At 41.6% G+C, this 27,690-nt stretch overlaps 1 protein-coding gene across 9 annotated transcripts; it reads left to right on the forward strand.

The window, feature by feature from the left end:
• LOC116263508 (rust resistance kinase Lr10-like) lies at positions 1 to 27,687 on the forward strand. 9 transcript variants are annotated; one of them, XM_050080544.1, is made up of 4 exons: positions 1 to 974; positions 23,968 to 24,245; positions 26,082 to 26,111; positions 26,537 to 27,687. In XM_050080544.1, the coding sequence occupies exons 1-4, from the start codon at positions 460 to 462 to the stop codon at positions 27,628 to 27,630; spliced, it is 1,917 nt and encodes a 638-aa protein (XP_049936501.1). In that variant the 5' UTR covers positions 1 to 459; the 3' UTR covers positions 27,631 to 27,687. The 9 variants fall into 9 exon arrangements, with proteins under 9 accessions (XP_049936501.1, XP_031501289.1, XP_031501288.1 ...); XM_031643242.2 differs by lacking the exons at positions 1 to 974; positions 23,968 to 24,245; positions 26,082 to 26,111; positions 26,537 to 27,687 and adding exons at positions 7,219 to 7,342; positions 8,466 to 8,743; positions 9,902 to 9,931; positions 10,342 to 11,669; XM_050080545.1 differs by lacking the exon at positions 1 to 974 and adding an exon at positions 7,652 to 8,538 and having other exon boundaries at positions 24,041 to 24,245.
• Positions 27,688 to 27,690: the final 3 nt, after the last annotated feature.

A 27,690-nucleotide genomic window follows, 5' to 3' on the forward strand; every position in this document is an offset into this window, starting at 1 on the left:
GTGTATAAACTTCAAAAACCTTGTGCTTAAGAGTTACATGTAGGGCTCATCTAGAGGGACTGTTTTGATCAAAGCAGCAAAAAGAATGGTTGGGAGTCCAGAGACGCTAGAACGACCATAAGAAAGAAGAAATGATGACAGCCGATGAAATCCGGTCTTCTTACGCAGTATGTCAGCCTGCACCTCTCTTCTGTATCTGCAGGAAATTCAACCGGCTCAGGCGGTCCATGTAATTTAAGGAGTCCCTTAATTAATTGGATTTTAGCAGGCCATAGTCCGCTTCGCTTAAATGTGGCTTCACCTTGTACAAAATGCATGTGGCTGTATAATAATTAAAATACCTCTAATTAATATACACCCACAGCAAACCAACCGTGTCTCTTGCCCTCACCCTAAGCCTCGGCAGTCTCCTCCAACACACGCCTTTCTCTCACAAGGGAAAAGCGATTGTCGTCGACCATGCCTCTCCACCACCGCCACCTTCTCCTCTTCTTCTTGTTGCTTCCCTTCTTCTTCTTCTTCATCGCCGCCATATCGGCCGAAAACTTGTCCGACTACTGCCTGGAGACAAGATGCGGCAACCTCACCGTGAAGTACCCTTTCTACCTCGAGTCGACGGCACCCTCCCCTTCCCAATCGATCTGCGGATACGAAGGATTCGGCATCAACTGCAGCACTGGCAACCCCATCCTCACCCTCCCGAGCGATGTCTACCTGCTGAAGAACATCAACTACGACTCCAAGAAGCTGTCCCTCGTTGACACGGAGATCGGTCTTAACCCCTGTCCGGCGCCTGGCCACAACGTCTCCCTCGATCCCAACTCCACCCTCAAATGGGATCCGGTTAACACGCACTATTTTTTCCTCATCAATTGCACCAAAAACCAGTCCCCTTCCTCCAACGGCTACCCCCCGCCAACGTCGTCGGAGTACACCCTTCCTATGATTAATTGCTTGAGTAACCAATATTACAGGTCCTACGTCCTTCCTCCAGAAAAGGCCTCAGTGAGTGCCCAGTGGTTGCCGGTCTGCAACAGGTCCGTGAAGGTTCCCTTGATCTCGGGCGTTGGCAGTATCCCGGACAACGGCGGCTTCCCGATGGCCATCAAGAGTGGATTCATGCTGGACTGGAGCCAGCCGGCGCACTGCTCAGGCTGTGAAGCAACCCAAGGTTGCTGTGGGCGCAAGACGAGCACAGGGCAGTTCGTTTGCTTCTGCAACGATGGACTACACGATAAAAACTGCGATGACCGTGAGCAATTCGATCGCCTCCCTTTCCTTACATTTCTATTTCCATTTTAACGATTGCCTATCATGTCCACCCTTAATTTTTCTTCGTAAAGAATTAGGAGTCAGACCTACTTGTTACCCAGTAAGAAAAAGAAAATCAACAAGTATGCTGATAATCTATAGACCGTATGTGCATAGTAGAAAAACTTGGTGAATACACGCATGACCCATTAAATAATTAGTAAATCATTTCTTATTATAATCTAATCTTATAGATATGATTTCTAAGAACAACTTATTGAGAAACAAATATTAAATTAATTATTTTTTACATTAATAATGTTTTTTATAATATAAAAGTGAACGACTCTTCTCATATAAAAATTTTGATAGTAGAAACATTATTTTTTTTTATCAAAATAACTTGAATTAAAACATGATTTATATTAAATTAGTTTTTATAGACACATTAGGGTGTTTCACATTTTGTTTAAAATACCTTTTATCACAAATTTAGGAGTTACATTTTTTGCCCCTTACCGAAATGGTCTGGGCATTTACAATTCAAATGGGCTCTAGGTATTAATTATGAGTCCCAACTTAAAAGGCCGCATGTGCTTACTGTGCTATCAATTATGAGTGTCAACTTAATTAATCATTCACAATGTCATTGACCTTAAAAACTTAGCTAATTTCACATGTAGGCTGTTGTAAATTATTAATTAAAATACTTAAATAACTCATAATTAATATATACAAGCAGTCTAGTCAGCTCCGCCAGCTTTGCGCTGGTTTCCTAAAATCCAACTAGATTGAGAAATTGGCGTCGGGGGTTTCAAATTGCCCGAATCTTTCAGATTATAAAAGAGCTTGAAAGTATATGTGCCAATTGGCAAGTCTTAAGAAATTAATCAAAATCAATGTTTGATAAACTTGTTGAACGTCCATTTCTCGGGCGTGTAAATATGCACAATCTCGTCTCATTTATAATGCCAGCTTTGGGAAAATGGATGGCATCATCAGCAGCGCACTCTGCACGGTCGGCCATATCCAATGGCCAAACCCATAAATTCTATGTGTTCTATCCTTAATTTCATTTGGATGCACTCGACATCAGAACAGTAATTGGTAAAGATCACTATTCTTTTGCCCTTCAACTGTACATCCCAACGCTCCTCTTAAGCTTTGTTTGGTTGGAGGGAAAAGAAGGGATGGAAAGGGAGGGAATGGGAAGGGAAGGGAAAGAAAGGGAAGGGAAGAGAAATGAATAGAATGGAAAGGAATGGAAAGAGTTGATTAAAAAGTTTGTTTGGATTGAAAGGGAAGGGAAAAGAATGGAATGAAAAAAAAAAGACTAAATAGCACATGGATTTAGAAATGAGGGAAAGAAAAAGAGGGGTAGTGTGGGAATAAAAAACTCTTCCACTTACCTTTCTTTCCTTTCCTTCTCAATCCGTCTGATTTGGAAGGAAATGGATTTACACTAAACAATCCCTCCCTTTCCTTTTCTTTCTTTTTCCTCCCTTTCCTCCCCTTGTAGCCAAACACCTTTTGCCCCTTTCCCTCATTTCTAATTAGCTAACCAAACAAATGAGAGATTGCTCTCCCTTTCCCTTCCTACCAAACAGGCCCTTCATTCTGGCATTCACTTAGTAATACTACTTTTTTGACATTTAATGTACCTAATCCTCGTAAATTAGTTGTCGTGTTGGCTATCCATTGAAAGCTTTTAATATATCTTTACTTTTATATGCAGGACGCTCAAGAAATATCATAACCATAATTGGTACGTTCTCACAACTTCCTTTACAACCTCATGCAGATGCAAAAGAACAACCCTATCACACACACACACATGGAATATTGGTGTTTAGCAAATTAACCATGCTGTGTTCGCCGATTTGGCACTTATGCCAGTGACAGAATTGGTTTTTAGGCATCGTTACCTTCATACATTGGTACAAGGGTAGCCCTAAATGATCGATTAGAACAAAGACATTTCAACAGTGATAAACTTCAACGCGTTACTTTTGCATCTTAGCCTAGATTTGATATCTTAGATTGACGATTTGTACATTTCATCCAGGAAAAGTTTTAACCACTCTCGAGTACTACCACCATGAGTGTAATATTCAGTTTGATTTCAACAGGTTGTCTAGCAGCAGTCGGCAGCCTTCTGACGCCATGTTTACTGTTCTTCATAACTCGATCCCTTTGGATTTCTTGTTCAAGGTCTCATGCAGAAAATGGATGCTTGCAATTCCGTACACCAACAAAAGTTGAGAAGTTCTTGATTGATTGCGAAACTCTCACAACCACAAGGTACACATACAATGACATAATCAGAATGACAAGTAAGTTCAAACATAAACTTGGACAGGGTGGGTATGGGAGTGTCTATAAAGGATGGTTGATCAATGGCACACCGGTGGCTGTAAAGCTTATGGAAAAATCATATAATGATGGGGATGAATTTTGTAATGAAGTTGCTACCATTGGTAGGATTCACCATGTCAATGTGGTTCGCCTTCTTGGCTTTTGCGTTGAAGGGTCTCGAAGAGCACTTGTTTACGACTTCATGGAAAATGGTTCACTTGAGAAGTTTACAGACACCACAGTTGCAGGCCATTGCTTGTTGAGGGAAAGATTACATGATATAGCACTAGGCATTGCCAGGGGAATTGAGTATCTACACCAAGGTTGTGATCAAAGAATCATCCACTTTGACATCAAGCCACACAACATTCTTCTGGACCATGACTATACACCAAAGATTTCTGATTTTGGTCTAGCAAAATCATATTCCAAGGAGAGAAGCACTGTAACTATTACAGAAGGCAAAGGCACAATCGGTTACGTTGCTCCTGAGATATTCTATGGCAATTCCAGGCATGTCTCACATAAAACTGATGTTTATAGCTTTGGAATGCTACTGATAGCAATGATTGGGATGAAAGAAAAGATTGGTCCCACTGATGGAGCTTCTAGTGAAGCATATTTTCCTCAATGGATTCATACCACTCTTTCTAATAATAAAAGATTTGAAGGCATTGCAAATGGACAAGCTGAAATTGTTAGAAAGATAGCCACTATAGCCTTGTGGTGCATACAATGGAATCCAATTGATAGGCCTTGTATGAAAGAAGTTGTCAGGATGTTGGAAAGCAGCACATCAAGCTTGACAATGCCACCCAATCATTTTTACCCTGTAGTTGATCCACCGGAGTTTCAAGTGGTTGACTCTTCGTCTACATCTGAATGTTCCGGGCTATTAGTTTGAAACTTGAGATGTTGGGGAAGATGAGAAACGACTGGCAGCATTAATTCTTGACCAGTTTTGTGGAATGTTTTGTGGGAGTGTATATATATTAGTCGGAGATCTTTTTTCCCAAATCAAATATTTTTTGTCCTGCCCTTATTACCATGTTAAAACTGTTCATCACTTTTAGATTCTACAAGATGTTTGCCATTTTTTCAGAAAACTGTCACCTTTATCTGAGACGTGGAAGAACAGGGCACCGCTTCGCCTTTATGTGGCTGGGTTGAGAACATGTACCATGTTTTACGTGTGAACCATAAATCCCTAAGCATGCACTATGGTTCCTTGGATGCCCCTTCCAGTGAAGCGTATTTTAGTTAAAACTAAGAAATTCATTACTAAAACCATTAGTCCTTTCACTTAGTTATCAATGCTTTCTACTCTAAAATGCATCCCAATCAATCGAATTATCGAATTAAGATTCTCACTATTGCTGCCAACAGAGTGGAGACAGACTAGATGTTGAACTGTTGACCTTATAATGTGTAGTATTGTTAAAAATCGAAGGTACATCAAATGAAGTTGTGAACTGTGAGGATTCAGCGATTCAACAGAATCGGCTATGAGTTGACAAACATATTGTCTATTGAGAAAATGAACGAAAAAAAAAATTTAAAAATATTTTTCAAATAGTAAAAGATGAATAGTGTATGGCATGTAACATACACTATTCGTTGAATATAGGTTCAAATAAATTAAACCTCATGTCAGCTGGTGAATTGAATTAATGTGATTCAGCTAAATCGGCTAACAATTGCCATGTATATTACTAAAAAAATGAAAAGATCTTCAAAAAAATAAAATTAAAAAACATAAAAATATTTTATAATGAATAGTGTATAAGGTGAGGCAACTTCAGATCAGCATGTGACCTAAATCAACTTGCCACCAACCCGACTTATTCTGGCGGACTTTTATAACACTTCTTTCTACTACTTGAACATTTAAATATTCCAACCCTCTGGCAAGGTGGCCCCTACTTTTAATTGGCAGGCAATAACTCTTAGAAAGTCAACGGTTGAAAGAAAACTTACTAGGTTTTGAAAGAAAACAAAAAATGCACAAAAGTAATTGTAAAAAAAAAAACTTAAAATATTTTGGAAATAGCAAAAGCTGAATAGCATATGGCATGTAACATACACTATTCGTTCAATATATGTTAAAATAATTTGAACCTCGTCAGCTGTGAATCCATGTGATTCAGCTGAATCGGCTAAGAATTGCCAAGTAATATATTACCACAAAAATGAAAAGATCTACCAAAAAAGATTAAAAACATAAAATATTTTATAATGAATACTGTATCACGTGAGGTAACTGCAGATCAGCGTGTGAATTGATAAATTTGCCACCGATCCGATTTATTCAGGCGGATTTTCACAACAGTGATTTCTGCTAGCTACTTGAACACTTTAATATTCCAACCCTCTAGCTTGGTGGCCCACACTCTAATTGTCGGGGAATGAAAATCAATGGTTGGCCGAAAATTTACCAGGCTTTGAGTCATACTGAACGCATATATATGATGTAGTCTTTGCTAGTTGTCTATATATAACGAGGCACTTTCATGACAAAAAATTTATTTTGACCAAGTCGTGATTCAAATTTGTGGAAATTGCTGTGAAGATGCCCTTGATCAGTCCCATTCTATCCAATTGAATGCGGTCAAGAAGCCCTTGAGGTTTAGGTTGCCCCCACGGTCACCGACCGGGACAATCCTCCAATCGATCTCTTGGTTTTCTAAGAATGCTTCAGAGGAAGGTCTTTCATGTTATGGGTGTCAGTGTCACTCCACCGACAGAAATTCAAGAAGTCGAACTCCAAAGCCAGAGGCATCAGTACAAGGCTTGCGCTTGTCTTCCTTCTGATTAAGAGCTTTCCTTTTTCCGTAGGCAACTCGCCCCTCTCCTGGTCGAGGTATTGAACCATTTTTCGCAAGTCAGATGAAGGCTTTCTTCTTCTGCTCCTTCTTGTTGTTCTGCTTCAACCCATCCTTTACAGCAGCAGAGATCCCAGAATACAGGGACTGCGCCCCGGCGTCCTGCAATGGCATCGCCGTCCACTATCCCTTCTCCCTTTCCGCCTACACACCCGGGACAAGTTGTAGTGTCCCTGGTCTGAAACTCACCTGCCAAGGGGACAAGGCCGATGCCCTTCTCTCCCTGATTACGCCCACGGGTCTCAAGTTAATTGTCAAGAGCATCAACTACACGACTCAGACCATCAAGCTGGCCATCGACCGCAGCCTGCCAGTTGTCAACAACCAGTGCCCGCTTCCCTCCAGGAATATCACTTTTTCCCATATCACCAATTCCGATGGTGAATCCATTCTCAGCTTCGCTACGAATTATACAATGGGGATCTTCTTCTTCGGATGCTCTACCAAGCCTAATTTCACGGGAGTGCCCGATTTTAGCGGCGGTGATTCCTCGAGCTACAATTTCACTTCCAACCTAGTCTCTGCGTGTTCTGACCCTGGCGCTACCTCCTACTCCTACGCCTTCTCTGACGACTCTTTCACCTTAGCTTCGTGGACCAGCTGCCGAACGACGCTGGGCTTCCCCGTCTTGATATCATCTTCTTCTCGCGACGCCCGGACCATGTGGACGTCCTTGACCGAGGGGTTCGACGTGGTTTGGACGGTCAATAGTATGGGGGACTGCCTCGGCTGCACCGCCTCAGGTGGGCGCTGTGGATACAACACCACCGGCGACCACTTCCTTTGCTTCTGCAGACAGGATGCGCATTCGGTCAATTGCAACCAGCCCGATGCCCCATCCCCGTCCTCATCGCGTGAGTCTCTCTCTCTCTGGCTAGGGAAAATTTTCTTTGGAAAACGTGAGACCACATGCTTTGTTTCATCAAACTCTGAGTGCGGTCCATCTCCCGCGAGTATCGGCCACCTCCTGTTGTGGCTTAACCTCTTGTTTGCACTTATTTTTACAAAAAAACATGCCTTCTTAATACGTATTTCTGTGCGCGTTGGATGATACTTCAAGTTACTTAATTGAAAGTTTGAGGGTGGGTTTTGAATCCAATAATTCGCATCAGAAGCTTTCCCGGTAAAAGCTAAGGCGTTCCTCGTCGTCGCAGTTCTAGAAGACAGAAGCGGAATCAACTTTACATTTAGTGGCTGAATCTCGCACTCAGCACGAGCCCGCTTTAGTCGTCGAACCTACCGCCCGTCCCGCTGCTGGTGAAGGGCATTTCTGTCAATTATTATGCCCGTTTGGTGAACGGACAGTTTGACTCCTTAACCAAAGACCCCAAGTCATTGCGCCGCAGCAAGCCAACCCCGCGTCTTCCCCGGTTGCCACCACCTTAACTATCTCTCTAAATTATCGTCTATCCTCCACTTCCAGTACTATTATGGTCCTCCTCCTCCAACACACGCTTTTCTATCCTCCATGCCTCTCCACCACCGCCACCTTCTTCTCTTCTTGTTGCTTCCGTTCTTCTTCTTCATCGCCGCCATATCGGCCCAAAACTTGTCCGACTACTGCCCCGAGACAAGATGCGGCAGCCTCATCGTCAAGTACCCTTTCTACCTCGAGTCGACGGCACCCTCCTCTTCCCAATCGATCTGCGGATACGAAGGATTCGGCATCAACTGCAGCACTGGCAACCCCATCCTCACCCTCCCGAGCGATGTCTACCTGCTGAAGAACATCAACTACGACTCCAAGAAGCTGTCCCTCGTCGACACGGAGATCGGTCTTAACCCCTGTCCGGCGCCTGCCCACAACGTCTCCCTCGATCCCAACTCCACCCTCAAATGGGATCCGGTTAACACGCACTATTTTTTTCTCATCAATTGCACCGTAAACCAGTTCCCTTCCTCCAACGCCTACCCCTCGCCAACGTCGTCGGAGTACACCCTTCCTATCATTAATTGCTTGAGTAACCAATATTACAGGTCCTACGTCCTTCCTCCAGATCAAGCGCCATTGAGCGCCCAGTGGTTGCCGGTCTGCAACAGGTCCGTGAAGGTTCCCTTGATCTCGGGCGTTGGCAGTATCCCGGACAACGGCGGTTTCCCGATGACTGTCAAGAGTGGATTCATGCTGGACTGGAGCCAGGCGGCGCTCTGCTCCGGCTGTGAAGCAACCCAAGGTTGCTGTGGGCGCAAGACGACCACAGGGCAGTTCGTTTGCTTCTGCAACGATGGGCTACACGATAAAAACTGCAAAGACCGTGAGCCGTTCGATCTTCTTCTACCTTTCGTCATATTCCGTCTCATATTTCTACTTCCAATATCTTACGAAGTGCTATTTTCATGTTCACCCTTTCATTTTTCTTCGCAAGGAATTATCACTGGGAACGTCACAATTCTTTGTATCCATGTCGGTCAAGGTTTAGCCCGAGTTTTAATCTTCAACCAAAGCTTTCCCCATTAGGTTTAATATCTCATATCCCGAACGCAGAACATAGATTATCATGCTTTGTCATCCATGAGGGACTCGTGTAATGCTCCACAAAGAGTGGCAGGCCAGTAAAAACATTTTAGATATGGCCTACTTTAAATTTTTTTTTTTTTTTACAAATTTTGAGGGGTCGTAATGATATTATTAAAAAATTTCTGAGAGGGGTGTCACTATTTTTTCCAAAAAAAAAAAAAAGGAAAAAAAAGAAGAGAGAGAGAGAGAAAAGGCTACTGAGCTTGTGAGTTTTCTAACGTATAGGTGGGACCTGGGGCTTCTGGTTCTCTTGATTCCCCCAAATCAGCATCTTCAAATCCAATAGTGAAAGGACCCAGGAAAGCAAGAAATTTTTCTGGTGAATATTTCTCATATTGTCTCCTAGCCCCACATCCTATATCCCCAGTTACGCCATGGAAGACTTAGTCTTCAACGGAAGTTTGATCTTGGTTATTGTGGCAAGAACATGGTTCCTGCTTGCCACTTCAGCCAATGAGTAATTTGCTCACAACTTGTGGTAATCATATATAATATGCTTTTAGCTGCGCCTGGGACGGGTAGACTTCTTGCGGGATCTGATTTTCACCGAAACATCATCATTTATGCATCGATCTTCATCGAAGTTAGTCGGAGACTAAGCTTTTCCGTATATATTTTAGTCTACCGGATCAAATGTTAGGTCCAGTGAAGGGTGCCTTTCACAACTGGAGCGGTGCATGAGGCGTGTGTGGGATCGTTAGGTTCATTGTCTTTCCCAAAGTTGATGTCTGGCTGGATCCATCTTATGTTCATCTGTACTCTTCCCTGATCATTCATGTTATACTACAAGATTTCTGAGTTTGGGGGGAACTCTTTACAGTTATCCCAGTAGATTAATTGTGATTGTATTGACTATCCATAGAAAAAAATTTAACATCTTTACATTGATATGCAGGAGACAGAAGCAAATGGAGAACCATAACAGGTACATTCTCAGTCTTATATATGCACGCACATGCAAATGCAATAAATTAACTATGCACAGCCATATCTTTGTTCAATGGGGATCTTTATCTCAAAGCACCACACCAATTAAGTCTCCCAAGTCCAAATTTCCAGCGAGCCAAACTCTGCCAAAGTAAAATGTTGCTTTATATCTTAGAATGGTTAGCCCTGCAAATATGCAATGAATTAAACATAGCTTTAGATATAAAAACAAAGACATCTGGACAGACGAACCTCAACACCTAATTGCTGCATCTTAACCATGAATTAAACATTAGAAAGATAAACTATACATTTCATCAAGGAAAAGTAAACTATACATTTCATCAAGGAAAAGCTAAACACTGAGTACTACCACCATGAGTATAATCTTCATTTTCATTTCAACAGGTCTAGGCGCAGCAGCTTGCGGTGTCATTTTTCTGTCGGCATGCTTATTGCTCTGCTTGACTCGTTCTCTTTTCCAACCCCATCCACCGGTAAAAGTTGAGAAGTTCTTGCTTGATTACCGAACTCTTACAACCACTAGATACACATACAATGACATAACCAAGATGACAAAGAAGTTCAAGCATAAAGTTGGGCAGGGTGGGTACGGCAGCGTCTTTCAGGGATGGTTGTCCAACGGCACAGTAGTGGCTGTAAAGCTAATCGAAAAATCACATAACGATGGGGAAGAATTTTGTAATGAAGTTGCCACCATTGGTAGGATCCACCATGTCAATGTGGTTCGCCTTCTTGGCTTTTGCGTTGAAGGGTCTCGAAGAGCACTTGTATATGAATTCATGGCAAATGGTTCACTTGAGAAGTTTACAAACATCACAGATGTAGGCCATTGGGTGTTAAGGAAAAGGTTATATGATATAGCACTAGGTATAGCAAGGGGAATTGAATATCTACATCAAGGCTGTGATCAGAGAATCATCCACTTCGACATCAAGCCGCATAACATTCTTCTAGACCACGACTTTACCCCAAAGATTTCTGATTTTGGTCTAGCAAAATCATATTGCAAGGACCGAAGCAGTGTAACTATTACAGAAGGCAAAGGCACAATTGGTTACATTGCTCCCGAGTTATTTTATGGCAATTCCAAACATGCGTCGCATAAATCTGATGTTTATAGCTTTGGAATGCTACTGATGGCAATGGTTGGGTTGAAAGAAAAAATTGGTCCAGCTGATGGATCTTCTAGTGAAGCGTATTTTCCTCAGTGGATTCATGACACTATTTCTAATGGTCAGAAATTTGAAGGCATTGGAGAAGATAAAGATGAAATGGTACGAAAGGTAGCCACTATAGCTTTGTGGTGCATACAATGGAGCCCGATTGACAGGCCATGTATGAAGGAAGTTATCAGGATGTTTGAGAGTAGCACATCAAACTTGACAATGCCTCCCAAACATTTTTGCCATGCAATTCAACCCGACTACATGATTGAAGCTCTTGATTCTTCATCTACATATTCCGGTTACTAGTTTGGAACTTTAAGAAGTTTGGGAAGATGAAAAATGATTGGCATCATTTATTGTGAACTCTTCACCAGTTTGTGCAATATTTTGCCAAGGCATACATGATATTTTGAGATGCTTTCACCCAATCAAATATTTCGCTTCCCTTTGAACATTGGGAAATATTTTGAACTTTTTGAAGTGTCGGAATTCATTTGTCAAACAGTAGAAATTCATTTGTCAAATAGTAAAATTCTCATTCTTATTCATTATTGAACTACAATGAAAGAATCTTGTTATTTAATTACTCCAAGTTCAAACGTATAACTACTAATATTACTGAGTGCAAAAATTTAAACATTGGGTAAGTAGTAAGAATCCATGTGCTGTTCGGATCTAGTGAAAGTCGTAATTGGTTGCTAATAATGTCAATGGCTGAGATGAATGATCCTCCTTAGCTAGTCAATCTCTTACTTTGCAAGTGGCCATTATCACATATAATTGAGCAAATATTTCTCCGTCCGATATGCTCACATTTATATATCCCGATTGAAGGTATGGATTAAGCATGTAGTTTTCGATATGAAATAGGCCATCGACACGATCAAGTCACTTGGTTTAACCAAGTTTAAGCTGCCCAGTTCTTTTTGGTCAGCATGAACAGCGTACTCTGCACAATCGGCCATATTGAACAAGTAAATCGGTACGATTTATATATATGTGTATATATAGAAAAGACATATCGGCCTTCCCAGTTAATTTTTATATAGCATGTCTGGCCACCTCCACAAACTGTATGTCCCATCTAAGGCATGGGTATTAAGTTAGTTGGCAAGTAGGATCCTTAGAATTGGTGGAAAAAACTTTCCCTCCACCTAAAAAAAAAAATTCTTGGTTTAAAATTTTATCGAATAAAATTTTTCATGTTTATCAAACACTTGAAATATTTAGTAGAGACTTTTTTTGCACTTACCAAATACAACCTGAATGGGTGTGAAAAAATTTCCTCCAACCTTATTCCTGAAATTTTTTCTATGTTAAAAAAGTGCATGGATTTATTTTCTGGGTACATCCAACGCACCCTTAATGATGTTAACTGGTCCTGGTCCTAGAAAGGGACCAGGAAAGCCAGATTTTTTTTTTTTTCTCTGGTGAAGATTGTGCCGTGTTGTATTTTAGTACCACATATCGTTCGTCCCCAAATTTCCGTTGCATGCCGACGGGCGAATGTTGCGAGGGAGCTGGCCGGACGGTGTCAATTTATACCATGTTTGAACCCGCAATCTGAATTTATAATTTGAATTTGATCCAAATTAGATTTTTTGATTGACATCCGAATATGGGTCCGACTTTAAAACCAAATCCAAAAAAGAACTTTCTACGTGTATGGACATTAGATGTAAGATATTTATCTAAACAAAACTCGGTTTAAAACAAAACAAAACTTTCTTAATATAAATTTTTAAATTTAAAATAAAAATTAAATGTAATAGTGATACTAGGTTTGAACTGCTGACCATGCCCAACTGCATTAAAAAGACATTATTATACTCAAAATTTCATTTTACCTCTCAATAGTTTTCTAATTACAGGTAACCTGCTGATGGATTAATTGACCCGTGCAATTAGTGGTTGATCAATGATCTGCCATGTCTAGTTTTTACCAACTTCTATTTATATAGTAATTGGTAAATAACTTACCGCTTGGGTAAGAGAGAGAAACCAGACCTTGTTAAATAGTGTTTTAACAAAATGTGAACTTCTTAATAGTTATTGTTTTAGTTCAAGTTATTTTTGTAAAAAAAAAAAGATCTTTTCCGCTTATCAAGATTTTGATTTTTTTATTATTAAAGAAACATTATTAAAGTAAAAATGACTTAACTAACAATTTGTTTCTCACCATATCACTCTTAAAATCATATTAATAAGGTTAGACTGTAGAAAAAATACTTTAATAATTAATTCTAATGGGTCTGGTTTTGGTCACTTACAAGTGAACTGGTTTCTACCAATTTCATAAATCATGTTTTAGTTCAAATTATTTTTGTAAAAAAAAAATAATCTTTTCTACTATTAATATTTCTAGAGTGTCACAGCCATGTAACTAAGATCATCCATCGTAAGCAAATGGAGGGTTGAGAGAAAAACAATGAGAAAAATACATGAACTAATACTAAGTAACTAAAATGTTTATCACCTCATGTTGGATTGGATGACCTTAGTTAGATTGTTGAGTAACTCTTAAAGCCATCGTCGTCTGCCATGTCTCTCCACCACCACATCCTTCTCATCTTCTTCTTGTTTCCTTCCTTCTTCATCACTGCCATATCGGCCAACTTGTCCCACTACTGGCCGGAGAGAAGATGCGGCAATCTCACCGTTAAGTATCCTTTCTACCTCTACTCGACGAACTCCTTCCCTTCCCAAACAATCTGCAGCCCATCCTCACCCTCCCAACAAAGGACATCAACTGCAACTCCAAGAAGCTGTCCCTAGTCGACATGGTGATCGATTTTGACCCCTGTTCGGCGCCTCGCCATAAGGTCTCCTTCGAACTGGATCCGGTTAACACGAACTACACTTTCCTCATCGATTACACCAAAAGCCCGTCATCTGTATAGAACTTGATCTATACTAGACACTCATATGCAATACCGTAGATCCATTTTATACAAATGTGAGTTTCACCCTAATCCTTATGTTGAGAGGAAGGCCTCAGTTTTTTTGTCTTTTTTTCTTTTCTGAAAGTATCTGTGTTCATATCTTAGTGAATAGTAAAGATCTGTGTGGCTGTGAATGTAGGAGATTATTGCTCTGAACCACGTAAATCTTTGTCTTCTTCCTTGTTGCTTCTAACCCCTTCTTGAGAGTGCGTGAGAAGAGTTAGTGTTGCTCCTAACCCCTTGTTGGGAGTACGTGAGAAGAGTTAGTGTTGCTCCTAACATCATCTTCCTCGAGCAACTTCCGCTCGCCAACGTCGTCCCAGTTCGTCCTTCCTCCGGATCAGGCGTCATTGAGCGCCCAGTGGTTGTCGGTCTGCAACAGGTCCGTGGTGGTTCCTGTTGGGTCGGGTCCAGCCTCAATGGGACCCGATCCAGCCCGTCACTTAAGTGACGGGCGGAGAAAACAAAAGAGGGCACGCGATGTGCCCCCTCTCTCTCAATCTTTTTCGTACGTCTCTCTCTCTCTCTCTCTCTCTCTCTCTAGGGTTCCGTTTTTGGGAAAAGAAAAAGGAGAAGTGTGGTCTCTCGTGCTCTCTTTTGGCGGCTGCACAGCAAGAGGAGAGAAGGAGAAGAAGAGAGGAGAGAAGGAGAAGAGGAAAGGAGAGAAGGAGAGAGGAAGAGAAGGTTGCGAGCATTTGGCTAGAGCAAGATTTGATCCAAGGAGGAAGCCAGACGCATTTCCTCTCAATCCACGGTTTCTGCATTCAATCGGTGATATTTCCCTTGTTTTTCTCATATAGCTTTGGTGAGATATTATTGTTGGAGGGTTGGCTTTGTGTAGCCCCTCGTGGGAAAACTTATATTATTAATTATAGTGGATTGAGTTTTGGGTCGTAGTACCCCGTGGTTTTTACCCTCATTGTTTTGAGGGGTTTTCCATGTAAAAATCTTCTTGTGCATTTGTGATTGTTTGGTTGTTGTTTTGTTGCTTCTTGCATGATCGTTTTGGGCTATACTTCGTTGTTGGGTCCTGTATAGTAGATTCGTGTTTATCCGCATTTTTTATCCCAAAAAAGTGGTATCAGAGCCAATATGGTGGATAACAAAATTGATTTTGGTGCTAGCCGTATAATTAATCTAAATGGGACTAATTATAGTCTATGGAAAAATAAGATGAAAGATCTCTTATATGTGAAGGCTATGCACCTCTCAGTTTTTGCCAAAGAAAAGCCTGATTCTAAGTCTGACGAGGAATTGGAATTTAAACACGAACAAGTTTGTGGTTTCATTCGACATTTTGTGGATGAAAATGTTTATAATCATATCGAAGATGAAAATCATGCATGTAGTTTGTAGGCAAAATTAGAAAATCTTTATGCCTCCAAAACAGGAAGTAGTAAATTATTTCCTCTGAAAAGATTTGATGAATTTGAGATTCAGGGACGGCAGTTCAGTGTCAGATTTTCTAAATGATTTTCAGGGGGTCATTAGTCAGTTATCTAGTATGGGCGTTAAATTTGAAGATGAGATTTTGGGATTATTATTGCTTGCTACTTTGCCTGATTCGTGGGAGACATTTAGAGTCTCGCTTACTAACTCTGCAGCTAATGGGATTGTTTTTTTAGAGATTGTTAAGTCAGGTATTCTCAATGAGGAGATGAGAAGAAAATCTCAGGCTTGCTCTTCTCAGACAGAGGTTCTTTTCACAGAGAACAGGGTGTGGAGTAAATTCAAGAGTGATCGGGGCAGAGATAAAAGCAGAAGCAAGTCCAAATCGAGATATAAGAATTTGAAATGCCACCACTGTAGAAAGAAAGGACATATAAAGAAGTACTACTTCCAGCTGAAGAAGGAGAATAAAATTGGGGAGAAACAGGAGAATAAAAATGACCGAGATGACAATGTCGCAGCTGCTGCACAACATGAAATGTTTGTGATGCTAACATGGTTAATGTTGCCAGAGACGATACTTGTTGGCTTGTTGATAGTGGTTCAGGTCTGTTACTTCCCATAAGGATTTTTTCTCTTCATATATTTCTGGTGATCTTGGCACTTTGAGAATGGGTAATGGTTCTTTGTCTCACGGTGCAGGCAAAGGCGACGTCATTCTGAAGAATGCGAATGGAGCTCTATTGAAGCTGACAAATGTGAGACATGCACATGACATGCATCTGAACCTTATTTCTGTAGGAAGGCTCGATGAAGAAGGATATCACAACATTTTTGATGATGGTCAGTGGAAGCTTACTAGAGGTTCTTTGATTATTGCTCGAGGCAAGAGATGCAACAATAATCTTTATACTATGCAGGCATCAATTTTCAGAGACATGGTACATGTGACACAGGATGAGAAATCTATTGAGTTGTGGCACAGGAGGCTGGGACATATGAGTGACAAGGGACTGCAATTCTTGATCAAGAAGAATCTTCTACAAGATGTAAAGAGTGATGAACTTGACAAATGCAGTCATTGTTTTGCAGGGAAGGGGTCTCTTTCAAGAGTCATCCACCTTCCAGAAAGTCAGAAGCACTTAAGTTGGTTCATACAGATGTATGCGGTCCTATGAAAGTAAGTTCACATGGTGGTGCACTTTATTTTGTTACATTTATTGATGATTTTTACAGGAAAGTTTGGGTCTATTCTTTGAAAAGGAAAGACCAAGTCCTTGGTGTTTTCAATGACTTTCATGCACTGGTTGAAAGGCAGTCTGAAAAGAAACTAAAGTGTGTTCGCAACGATAATGTGGAAGAGTATATTGGTCCATTTGATGAGTATTGCAGATCTCATGGCATCAAGCACCAAAAGACTCCACCTAAGACTCCTCCATTGAATGGCGTGGCAGAAAGGATGAACATGATACTCATGGAGAGAGTTAGATGTCTCCTATCTGAAGCTAAGTTATCTGATTCTTTTTTGTGTGAAGCTTTACATACTGTTGTTTATGTGATTAACTTGTCTCCACATGTTCCTTTGGATGGTGATGTTCCTAACAGAGTTTGGTATGGGAAAGATGTATCTTATGAGCACTTACGTGTATTTGGATGCATGGCATTTATGCATATACCAAAGGATGAGAGGTCGAAGTTGGAATCGAAAAGCAGGTAGTGCGTGTTTTTGGGTTATGACCATGATCAATTTGGTTACAGATTGTATGATCCAGTTGAGAAGAAGCTTGTCAGAAGCGAGGATGTGGTATTTGCTGAAGATCAAAATATTGAGGATATTCAGAAAATAGGAAAGGATTCTTCTCATAACAGCTATTTGTCAGTTGATGTGGAGTTTATTCCCTTGTAGAATACTTCAAAAGCAGTGCCAGATGATGATATTGGACAGATACATAATAGAGAATGACAAGTAGACATGTCATATATTCCTAATTCAGATGACGAAGGTGACGATCATAATTTGGAGGGTTCCTCCTCAGATGTAGATCGGCAGCAAAGATCTATGAGGGAGCGACATCCCTTAACTACATATCTCGCACATGAATATATTTTGTTGACTGACAGTGGTGAGCCTGAATGCTATGAAGAAGCTATGCATGATGTACACAAGGAAAAGTGGATGGAAGCCATGAAAGATGAGATGCAGTCACTTTACGACAACCACACCTTCGAGCTTGTGGAGTTGCCCCAAGACAAGAGGGCATTGAGAAACAAATGGGTTTTTAGAGTGAAGCATGATGAAAACTCTCTAAACCCAAGATACAAAGTCAGGTTGGTTGTGAAGGGGTTCAATCAGAGGAAAGGAGTTGACTTCGACGAGATATTCTCACTGGTGGTCAAGATGTTATCTATTAGAGTTGTTCTTAGTTTGGCAGTCAGTCTTGATTTGGAGATCGAGCAGATGGATGTGAAGACAGCTTTTCTTCATGGTGATCTTGATGAGAAAATATAAATGATGCAGCCCGAAGGTTTTCTTGTAAAAAGGTAAAGAAAATCATGTTTGCAGATTAAAGAAAAGCTTGTATGATCTGGGCAGTGGTACAAGAAGTTCGAGTCATTTATGGGGGAGTATGGCTACACCAAGACTACTTCAGATCACTGCGTCTTTGTGAAGAAATTCTCAGGTGATGATTTTGTTATTTTGTTTATTTATGTTGATGACATGGTTATTTTTGGCAATAGTATCTCAAGAATTTCAAGCTTGAAAAAAAAGTTGAGCAAGTCTTTTGCTATGAAAGACTTGGGACCTGCTAGTCAAATTTTGGGTATGAAGATCACACGAGATAGAAAGTCGAAGAAGGTATGGCTATCTCAGGAGAAGTACATTGAAAAGGTACTTCAAAGATTTCACATGGACAAGGCAAAGCCTGTTAGCACCCCTCTTGCAGCGCATTTCAAGTTGAGCACCAAGCAGAGTCCAAGGACAGATTCAGAAAAGGAAGATATGGAGAAGATTCTCTATGCCTCAGTCACAGGTAGTCTGATGTATGCTATGGTATGTACTATACCTGATATTGCTCATTCAGTTGGAGTTGTTAGTCGGTTTGTCTCAAATCCAAGAAAGATACACTGGGAAGCAATTAAATGGATTTTGAGATACCTTCGTGGGACTAGCAGTTTTTCACTTTGTTTTGGAGCAGAAAAACCTTTTCTTGTTGGCTATACAGATTCAGACATGGCAGGAGACATTGATGGGATCTACATCTGGTTTTTTATTGACATATGCAGGTGGTGCAGTTTCTTGGCAATCAAAACTTCAAAAATGTGTAACATTATCTACTACTGAAGCAGAGTTTATTGCAGCTACAGAGGCAAACAAGGAGCTCCTATGGATGAAGAGGTTCATGCAGGAACTTCAGTTCAGTCAAGACGAATATGTGCTTTACTGTGACAGTCAGAGTGCTATTCACCTTGGAAAGAATTCTACTTTTTATGCAAGGTCAAAGCATATAGACGTAAGGTATCATTGGATACGTGATGTTCTAGAGTCGAAGCAGTTTGTTCTTTATAAGATCCATACAGATGATAATCCTGCAGATATGATGACGAAGTCTCTACCTAAAGAGAAACATGATATGTGTAGAGACTTTAGTTTGAATGACTGCTTTAAGGTAGTATATTAATTTTGTTCATTTTTGCATGAATGTTCCCTCACTTGAGGCTGGAGGGGGAGTTTATTGGGTCGGGTCCAGCCTCAATGGGACCCGATCCAGCCCGTCACTTAAGTGACGGGCAGAGAAAACAAAAGAGGGCACGTGATGTGCCCCCTCTCTCTCAATCTTTTTCGTATGTCTTTCTCTCTCTCTCTCTCTCTCTCTCTCTCTAGGGTTCCGTTTTTTGGAAAAGAAAAAGGAGAGGTGTGGTCTCTCGTGCTCTCTTTTGGTGGCTGCACAGCAAGAGGAGAGAAGGAGAAGAAGAGAGGAGAGAAGGAGAAGAGAAAAGGAGAGAAGGAGAGAGGAAGAGAAGGTTGCGAGCATTTGGCTAGAGCAAGATTCGATCCAAGGAGGAAGCCAGACGCATATCCTCTCAATCCACGTTTTCCGCATTCAATCGGTGATATTTTCCTTGTTTTTCTCATATAGCTTTGGTGAGATATTATTGTTGGAGGGTTAGCTTTGTGTAGTCCTTTGTGGGAAAACTTATATCATTGATTATAGTGGATTGAGTTTTGGGTCGTAGTACCCCGTGGTTTTTACCCTCATTGTTTTGAGGGGTTTTCCATGTAAAAATTTTCTCGTGCATTTGTGATTGCTTGGTCGTTGTTTTGTTACTTCTTGTATGATCGTTTTGGGCTATACTTCGTTGTTGAATCCTTGTTTATCAGCATTTTTTATCCCAACAGTTCCCTTCTCGAGCGCCAGCGGTATCCCTAACAACGGCAGCTTCCCAGTGGTCGTCAAGAATGTGTTCATTATGGAATGGAGCCAGGAGAACTTTATGTTCCGGTTGTGAAGTAACCATGGGAGCATGCGGGCGTAAGACGTCGACCGAGCCGTTCATTTGCTTCTGCAACGATGGGGCGCACGATGAAGACTGCAATGACCGTGAGCCATTCGATCCCCTCCCTCCCTTGTGCTTACCATGGGAATCAACTATGAGTCTCAACTTGAAAGACCGTGTGTGCTTAATACGCGTATCAATTATGAGTGTCAATTTAATCAACTATTCACAAATGTTATTGACCTTAAAAAGTTTGGCTAGTTTTACATGTAGCGTCTTGTAAATTATGAATTAAACTATTTAAATAACTCATAATTAATTTACGTAGTCTTTATATATGTACACATATATATATAGCATATGGCATGTAACATACACTATTCGTTCAATATATGTTAAAATAATTTGAACCTCATGTCAGCCATCAATTTGAGGCGGCTGTTTCTGTTTGAGATTGAGCTTAGAACGTTGGGCACCTGTTTGATGAACTTCAAAAGTTGGGCAGCGATTTGAAATTCTTGCAAATGAATAAAATCACGACTAAAAAAAATATTCAACCAATCGAATGGATAGACTCAAGGGCCGAATTCCATATCTGCCTTCCACTAGTCATGCATTAAATAAAGCCATGAAATTAGAGGCCATGCATTACTATGAAAAGGACGCCTATGGAACATTATCCGGGCGACTAAGAAACTAATTTGCCAAATGCTCCGGTGATGATTGATGAACATTTTTAATTTTTAATGGTATTTATATGTTTTATTTATGGATTTATTTAATTGCCAATTAGCTCACACATTTGGGGAGGACCTGCCCAAAGTCGAGCAATTTGAATTATTGCAAGGACTTACAAAATCGGGCCTGCAACAATAAAATCCACTAAATGATATGTTAGAATAAGTACATGTGGTCCAACTTAAGCTAATTGATGTCATGAGAGAGAGAGAGGCATGTGGGTCGATTTTTTTTAAAGGGCCAAAACTGTCCCGCACTGCAACATTTACCTGCATAGTAGAAGAGGATTTATCAGTAAACTTGGGATTTGGACGGAATGGATCGAGCGAGTAGATGGACGATCGTCTCCTCAAGAATAAACATTCCTCGACCGAAAGGAGGAGAAAAAAAAGGGTGAAATGTGAGCATTGTTTTGGCAATGTATCACTCAACGAGGCACTATCATGACAAAAAATTTATTTTGACCAAGTCGTGATTCAAATTTGTGGAAATTGTTGTAAAGATGCCCTTGATCAGTCCCATTCTATCCAATTGAATGTGGTACAGTGAGAGAAGAAAGTTGGCGGACAGGAAGAAGGCCGTGGAGTGTAGGTTTCCACCAAAGTCACCGGCCGGGTCAATCCTCTTCTCTTGGTTTTCTAAGAATTCAGAGGAAGATCTTTCCTGTTATGGGTGTCTATCCACCAAAAGAAAGGAGTCGAACTCCAAAGAAAGAGGGATCAGTACAAGGCTGTCTTCCGTCTGATCAGAAGTCTCCTTTTCAATACCCAACTCGCTCCTCTCCTGGTCGAGATATTGAACCATTTCTCGCAAGTCAGATGAAGGCTTTCTTCTTCTGCTCCTTCTTGTTCTTCTGCTTCAACCCATCCTTTACAGCAGCAGAGATCCCAGAATACAGGGACTGCGCCCCGGCGTCCTGCAATGGCATCGCCGTCCACTATCCCTTCTCCCTTTCCGCCTCCACACCCGGGACAAGTTGTGGGATCCCAAGTCTGCGACTCACCTGCCAAGGGGACAAGGCCGATGCCCTTCTCTTCCTGATTACGCCCACGGGTCTCAAGTTAATTGTCAAGAGCATCAACTACACGACTCAGACCATCAAGCTGGCCATCGACCGCAACCTGTTAGTTGTCAACAACCAGTGCCCGCTTCCATCCAAGAATATCACTGTTTCCGATATCACCAATTCCGATGGTGAATCCATTCTCAGCTTCGCTACGAATTATACAATGGGGATCTTCTTCTTCAGATGCTCTACCAAGCCTATTGATAGTGGAGTGCCCCACTATAGCGGCGGTGATTCCTCGAGCTACAATTTCACTTCCAACCTAGTCTCTGCGTGTTCTGACCCTGGCGCTACCTCCTACTCCTACGCCTTCTCTGACGACTCTTTCACCTTAGCTTCGTGGACCAGCTGCCGAACGACGCTGGGCTTCCCCGTCTTGATATCATCTTCTTCTCGCGACGCCCGGACCATGTGGACGTCCTTGACCGAGGGGTTCGACGTGGTTTGGACGGTCAATAGTATGGGGGACTGCCTCGGCTGCACCGCCTCAGGTGGGCGCTGTGGATACAACACCACCGGCGACCACTTCCTTTGCTTCTGCAGACAGGATGCGCATTCTGTCAATTGCAACCAGCCCGATGCCCCATCCCCGTCCTCATCGCGTGAGTCTCTCTCTCTCTGGCTAGGGAAAATTTTCTTTGAAAAACGTGAGACCACATGCTTTGTTTCATCAAACTCTGAGTGCGGTCCATCTCCCGCGAGTATCGGCCACCTCCTGTTGTGGCTTAACCTCTTGTTTGCACTCATTTTTACAAAAAAACATGCCTTCTTAAGACGTATTTCTGTGCGCGTTGGATGACACTTCAAGTTAATTGAAAGTTTGAGGGTGGTTTCTGAATCCAATAATTCGCATCAGAAGCTTTTCCGGTAAAAGCTAAGGCGTTCCTCGTCGTCGCAATTCAAGAAGACTGAAAGCGTAATCAACTTTACATTTAGTGGCTGAATCTCGCACTCAGCACAGAGCCCGCTTTAGTCGTCGAACCCACCGCCCGTCCGGCTGCTGGTAAAGAGCATTTCTGTCAATTATTAGAACGAACGGTTTGACTCCTTCACCTTCTGTGAGTCTGTCTTGAACACCTTAAGGCTTCAAGCTTAGTGTTTCAAAGTTTGTTCTGGGCCACGAATTCAGCAAAAAGTTTTGATTTTGATATAGCAGGAAGAATGTATGTCAAGGAGGCTCATGTGATAATAACAGTTTTACTGCCATGAATTTGTTTTACTGCGACCAATGCTCTCTCTCTTGTAGTTGTTTGAGAAAACCAACAGACTTTATTAATTGAGTAGGCTACATCAGGCCTTGCGAGACAGTAAAAAACTTGAGTTCAATTACTAGACTGCAATCTGTAGGGCCAAGCAATGGCCGAACAATGTCCAAAGGTACGTGGAGATAGCGTGTCAAAGGGGGTTCATTTCACGGCCTTCCATGAAGGCCCACAGTACGAAATTGCGGGCTCACATGTTTGCTAGTGGGCGTAGAGAAAAGGAAGAACATGTCAACTATTATGGTGTAGATGGGCTCTCGCGTGTGTAGGCCGGCGAAGGCATTGGCCCCTTTCCCACGCATAGCAAGCCACCCCGCATCTTTCCCAGTTGCCACCACCTTTAACTATCTTTCTAAATTATCATCTATCTATCCTCCAGTACTATTATGGTCCTCCTCCTCCAACACACGCCTTTCTCTTACAATGGAAAAGCGATCGTCCTCGACCATGCCTCTCCACCACCGCCACTTCTTGTTGCTTCCCTTCTTCTTCTTCTTCATCGCCGCCATATCGGCCAAAAACTTGTCCGACTACTTCCCGCAGACAAGATGCGGCAGCCTCATCGTCAAGTACCCTTTCTACCTCGAGTCGACGGCACCCTCCTCTTCCCAATCGATCTGCGGATACGAAGGATTCGGCATCAACTGCAGCACTGGCAACCCCATCCTCACCCTCCCGAGCAATGTCTACCTGGTGAAGAGCATCGAGTACAACTCCAAGAAGCTGTCCCTGGTCGACACGGAGATCGGTTTTAACCCCTGTCCGGCGCCTGCCCACAACGTCTCCCTCGATCCCAACTCCACCCTCAAATGGGATCCGGTTAACACGCACTATTTTTTCCTCATCAATTGCACCGGCAACCAGTCTCCTTCCTCCAACGCCTACCCCCCGCCAACGTCGTCGCCGTACAACCTTCCTATGATTAATTGCTTGAGTAACCAATATTAGAGGTCCTACGTCCTTCCTCCAGATAAGGCCTCAGTGAGTGCCCAGTGGTTGCCGGTCTGCAACAGGTCCGTGGAGGTTCCCTTGATCTCGGGCGTTGGCAGCATCCCGGACAACGGCACCTTCCCGATGGCCGTCAAGAGTGGATTCATGCTGGACTGGAGCCAGCCGGCGCTCTGCTCCGGCTGTGAAGCAACCCAAGGTTGCTGTGGGCGCAAGACGAGCACAGGGCAGTTCGTTTGCTTCTGCAGAGATGGACTACACGATAAAAACTGCAACGACCGTGAGCCTTTCGATCTTCTTTTACCTTTTGTCATATTCCCATCTCATATTTCTACTTCCAATAAGTTACAAAGTGCTATTATCATGTTCACCCCTTCACTTTTCTCCGGAAAGAATTATCACTACGAGTCTACGACCTACTTACCTTTTACATGAAAAGGAAAAATAATAAACATTTAGACAGCTTGACACCATCAAACTCCCTATCTATCATGTTGACAATTACAAGGGGAGGCCAAGTCGTTGCCGCATTTAATTTAGTTCATGCGCTTCGTATGGTTGGTTTCAAGCTCTCTCTCTCTCTCTCTTTGGGCCTATGTCCCCATCCTTCTCTTCCACTCTCTTTCCCAAAATGACAATTTCTTTAACCGGCTTCAGTCTTTATTTCACAACTTTCTTAGCTATTTTGCATGAACTGAATATAATATATAAAGTTGACATGACTCTCTTCCAAGAGTCAAATGTTATTGAGAAGCTTTGAATATTTACATGTAGAGCACATCGATTGGGGAACGATTTGTGTTGCATAAGATAATAATACGTGACCCCTCAATGAATAGGGTATATGACATCCATATTTATTCTTTATTGAAGTTAAATTTGCTCCATGATACAAGGAATAGATAATTACAACATTTATGACACTAGTGAATTTTTTTTTTTAACATTTCCCCTTAATTAGTTTATGGGCAACACGGCCATGGCAACTTCTTACTGTCTTCCGGCTCCGCATCTTTTTCTCTTCTTTTGCTTAGTTTGCACCTCCGTTCTGAGTGTTCTCTTCTCCCATATGGCTGCCCTCCACCCGGGAACATCACAATTCTTCGTATAAATCCCGAACGCAGAACATAGATTACCATTCTTTGTCATCCATGAGAGACTTGTGTAATGCTCCACAAAGAGTGGCAGGCCAGTAAAAACATTTTAGATATGGCCTACTTTAATTTTTTTTTTACAAATTTTAGGGGGCATAATGGTATTATCAAAAAATTTCTGAGAGGCGTGTCACTATTTTCTCCAAAAAAAAAAAAAAATGAAGAGAGAGAGAGAGAGACAGAGGGAGAGAGAAGCCTCCGGAGCTTGTGAGTTTTCTAACATATAGGTGGGACCTGGGGCCTCTGGCCACCATTTGGCTACCGACCCTTCCCCCCAAATTCAGGACCCAAGGATACAAATTCTCTTGATTCCCCCAAATCGCCATCTTCAAATGCAATAGTGAAAGGACCCTGGAAAGATAGAAATTTTTCTGGTGAAGATTTCTCAGTCTTTTAGTCCCACATTCTATATTCTCAAATTTCACTGTATCCTATGGAAGATTTAGTCTTCAACGGAAGTTTGATCTTAGCTATTGTGGCAAGAACATGAACCCTGCTTGCCACTGGTAAGATTGCTCCGTCAAAGGAGCGATTACAAAGGTAAGCCAATGAGTAATTTTCTCTCTGTTTTTATAGCATTCAATGGCTTACAACTTGATGCTTTTAGCTGCGCCTGGGACGGGTGGGATCTGATTTTCACCGAAATTTCGTCATCTATGCATCGATCTTCATGGAAGTTAGTTGGAGTCTAAGCTTTTCCGTATATATGCGTGTGTGGGAACGTTTGTTATAGCTCGAGATGAAGCTATCTGTTTCTGCACTTATTTATGTTCATTGTCTTTCCCAGAGTTGATCTCTGGCTCGGTCCATCTTATGTTCATATGTACTCTTTCCTGGTCATTCATGTTATACAACAAGTTTTTTGCATTTGGGGAGAACTCTTTACAGTTATCCCCGTAGATTAATTGTGATTGTATTGACAACCATAGAAAAAATTTTAACATCTTTACATTGATATGCAGGAGGCACAAGCAAATGGAAAACCATAATAGGTACGTTCTCACAGTTTTTTCTAATATAACATGTATGCATGCACACTCAAATGCAATAGATTAACTATGTGCGGCCACATTTTTGTTCAATGGGGATCATTGTCTTAAAGCACCAGACCAATTAAGTCTCCCAAGTCCCAATCTCCAGCCAGCCAAACTCTGTCAAGGTAAAACGTTGCTTTATATCTTAGAATGGTTAGACCTGAAAATATGCAAGGAATTAAACATAGCTTTGGATATAAAAATAGAGACACCTCGACAGACGAATCTCAACATCTAACTGCTGCATCTTAGCCACGAATTAAACCTTAGAAAGATAAACTATACATTTCATCAAGGAAGAGTAAACTATACATTTCATCAAGGAAAAGTTTAACTCTCGAGGGCTACCACCATGAGTATAATCTCCATTTTCATTTCAACAGGTCTAGGCGCAGCAGCTTTCGGCAGCATTTTTCTGTTAGTATGTTTGTTGTACTGCTTCACTCGTTCAGGTTCTCTTTTCCAACCCCATCCACCGGTAAAAGTTGAGAAGTTCTTGCTTGATTACGCAACTCTTACAGCCACTAGATACACATACAATGACATAATCAAGATGACAAAGAAGTTCAAGCATAAAGTTGGGCAGGGTGGCTATGGCAGTGTCTTTCAGGGATGGTTGCCCAACGGCACAGTAGTGGCCGTAAAGCTAATCGAAAAATCACATAAAGACGGGGAAGAATTTTGTAATGAAGTTGCCACCATTGGTAGGATCCACCATGTCAATGTGGTTCGCCTTTTTGGCTTTTGTGTTGAAGGGTCTCGAAGAGCACTTGTATATGAATTCATGACAAATGGTTCACTTGAGAAGTTTACAAACACAACAGATGTAGGCCATTGCGTGTTAAGGGAAAGGTTATATGATATAGCACTAGGTATTGCAAGGGGAATTGAATATCTACATCAAGGTTGTGATCAAAGAATCATCCACTTCGACATCAAGCCGCATAACATTCTTTTAGACCACAACTTTACACCAAAGATTTCTGATTTTGGTCTAGCAAAATCATATTGCAAAGACCGAAGCAGTGTAACTATTACAGAAGGCAAAGGCACAATTGGTTACATTGCTCCCGAGTTATTTTATGGCAATTCCAGGCATGTGTCGCATAAATCTGATGTTTATAGCTTTGGAATGCTACTGATAGCAATGGTTGGGTTGAAAGAAAAAATTGGTCCAGCTGATGGATCTTCTAGTGAAGCGTATTTTCCTCAGTGGATTCATGACACTATTTCTAATGATCAGAAGTTTGAAGGCATTGGAGAAGATGAAGATGAAATGGTACGAAAGGTAGCCACCATAGGCTTGTGGTGCATACAATGGAGTCCGATTGATAGGCCATGTATGAAGGAAGTTATCAGGATGTTTGAGAGTAGCACATCAAACTTGACAATGCCTCCCAAACATTTTTGCCCTGCAATTCAACCCGACTACATGATTGAAGCTCTTGACTCTTCATCTACATATTCTGGTTACTAGTTTGGAACTCTAAGAAGTTTGGGAAGATGAAAAATGATTGGCAGCATTTACTCTGAATTC

The sequence above is a fragment of the Nymphaea colorata genome, chromosome 11 (genome assembly GCF_008831285.2).
Source record: "Nymphaea colorata isolate Beijing-Zhang1983 chromosome 11, ASM883128v2, whole genome shotgun sequence".
Taxonomy (NCBI): domain Eukaryota; kingdom Viridiplantae; phylum Streptophyta; class Magnoliopsida; order Nymphaeales; family Nymphaeaceae; genus Nymphaea; species Nymphaea colorata.

What these genes read in the sequence shown, in the direction of transcription:
- LOC116263508 (XM_031644039.2), top strand. Translation starts at nt 21,358, where the DNA reads ATGGGTGTCTATCCACCAAAAGAAAGGAGTCGAACTCCAAAGAAAGAG. An exon ending in CCCATCCCCGTCCTCATCGC is followed by an intron (nt 22,358 to 26,081) that starts GTGAGTCTCTCT and finishes ATTGATATGCAG; the next exon opens with GAGGCACAAGCAAATGGAAA. An exon ending in CAAATGGAAAACCATAATAG is followed by an intron (nt 26,112 to 26,536) that starts GTACGTTCTCAC and finishes TCATTTCAACAG; the next exon opens with GTCTAGGCGCAGCAGCTTTC.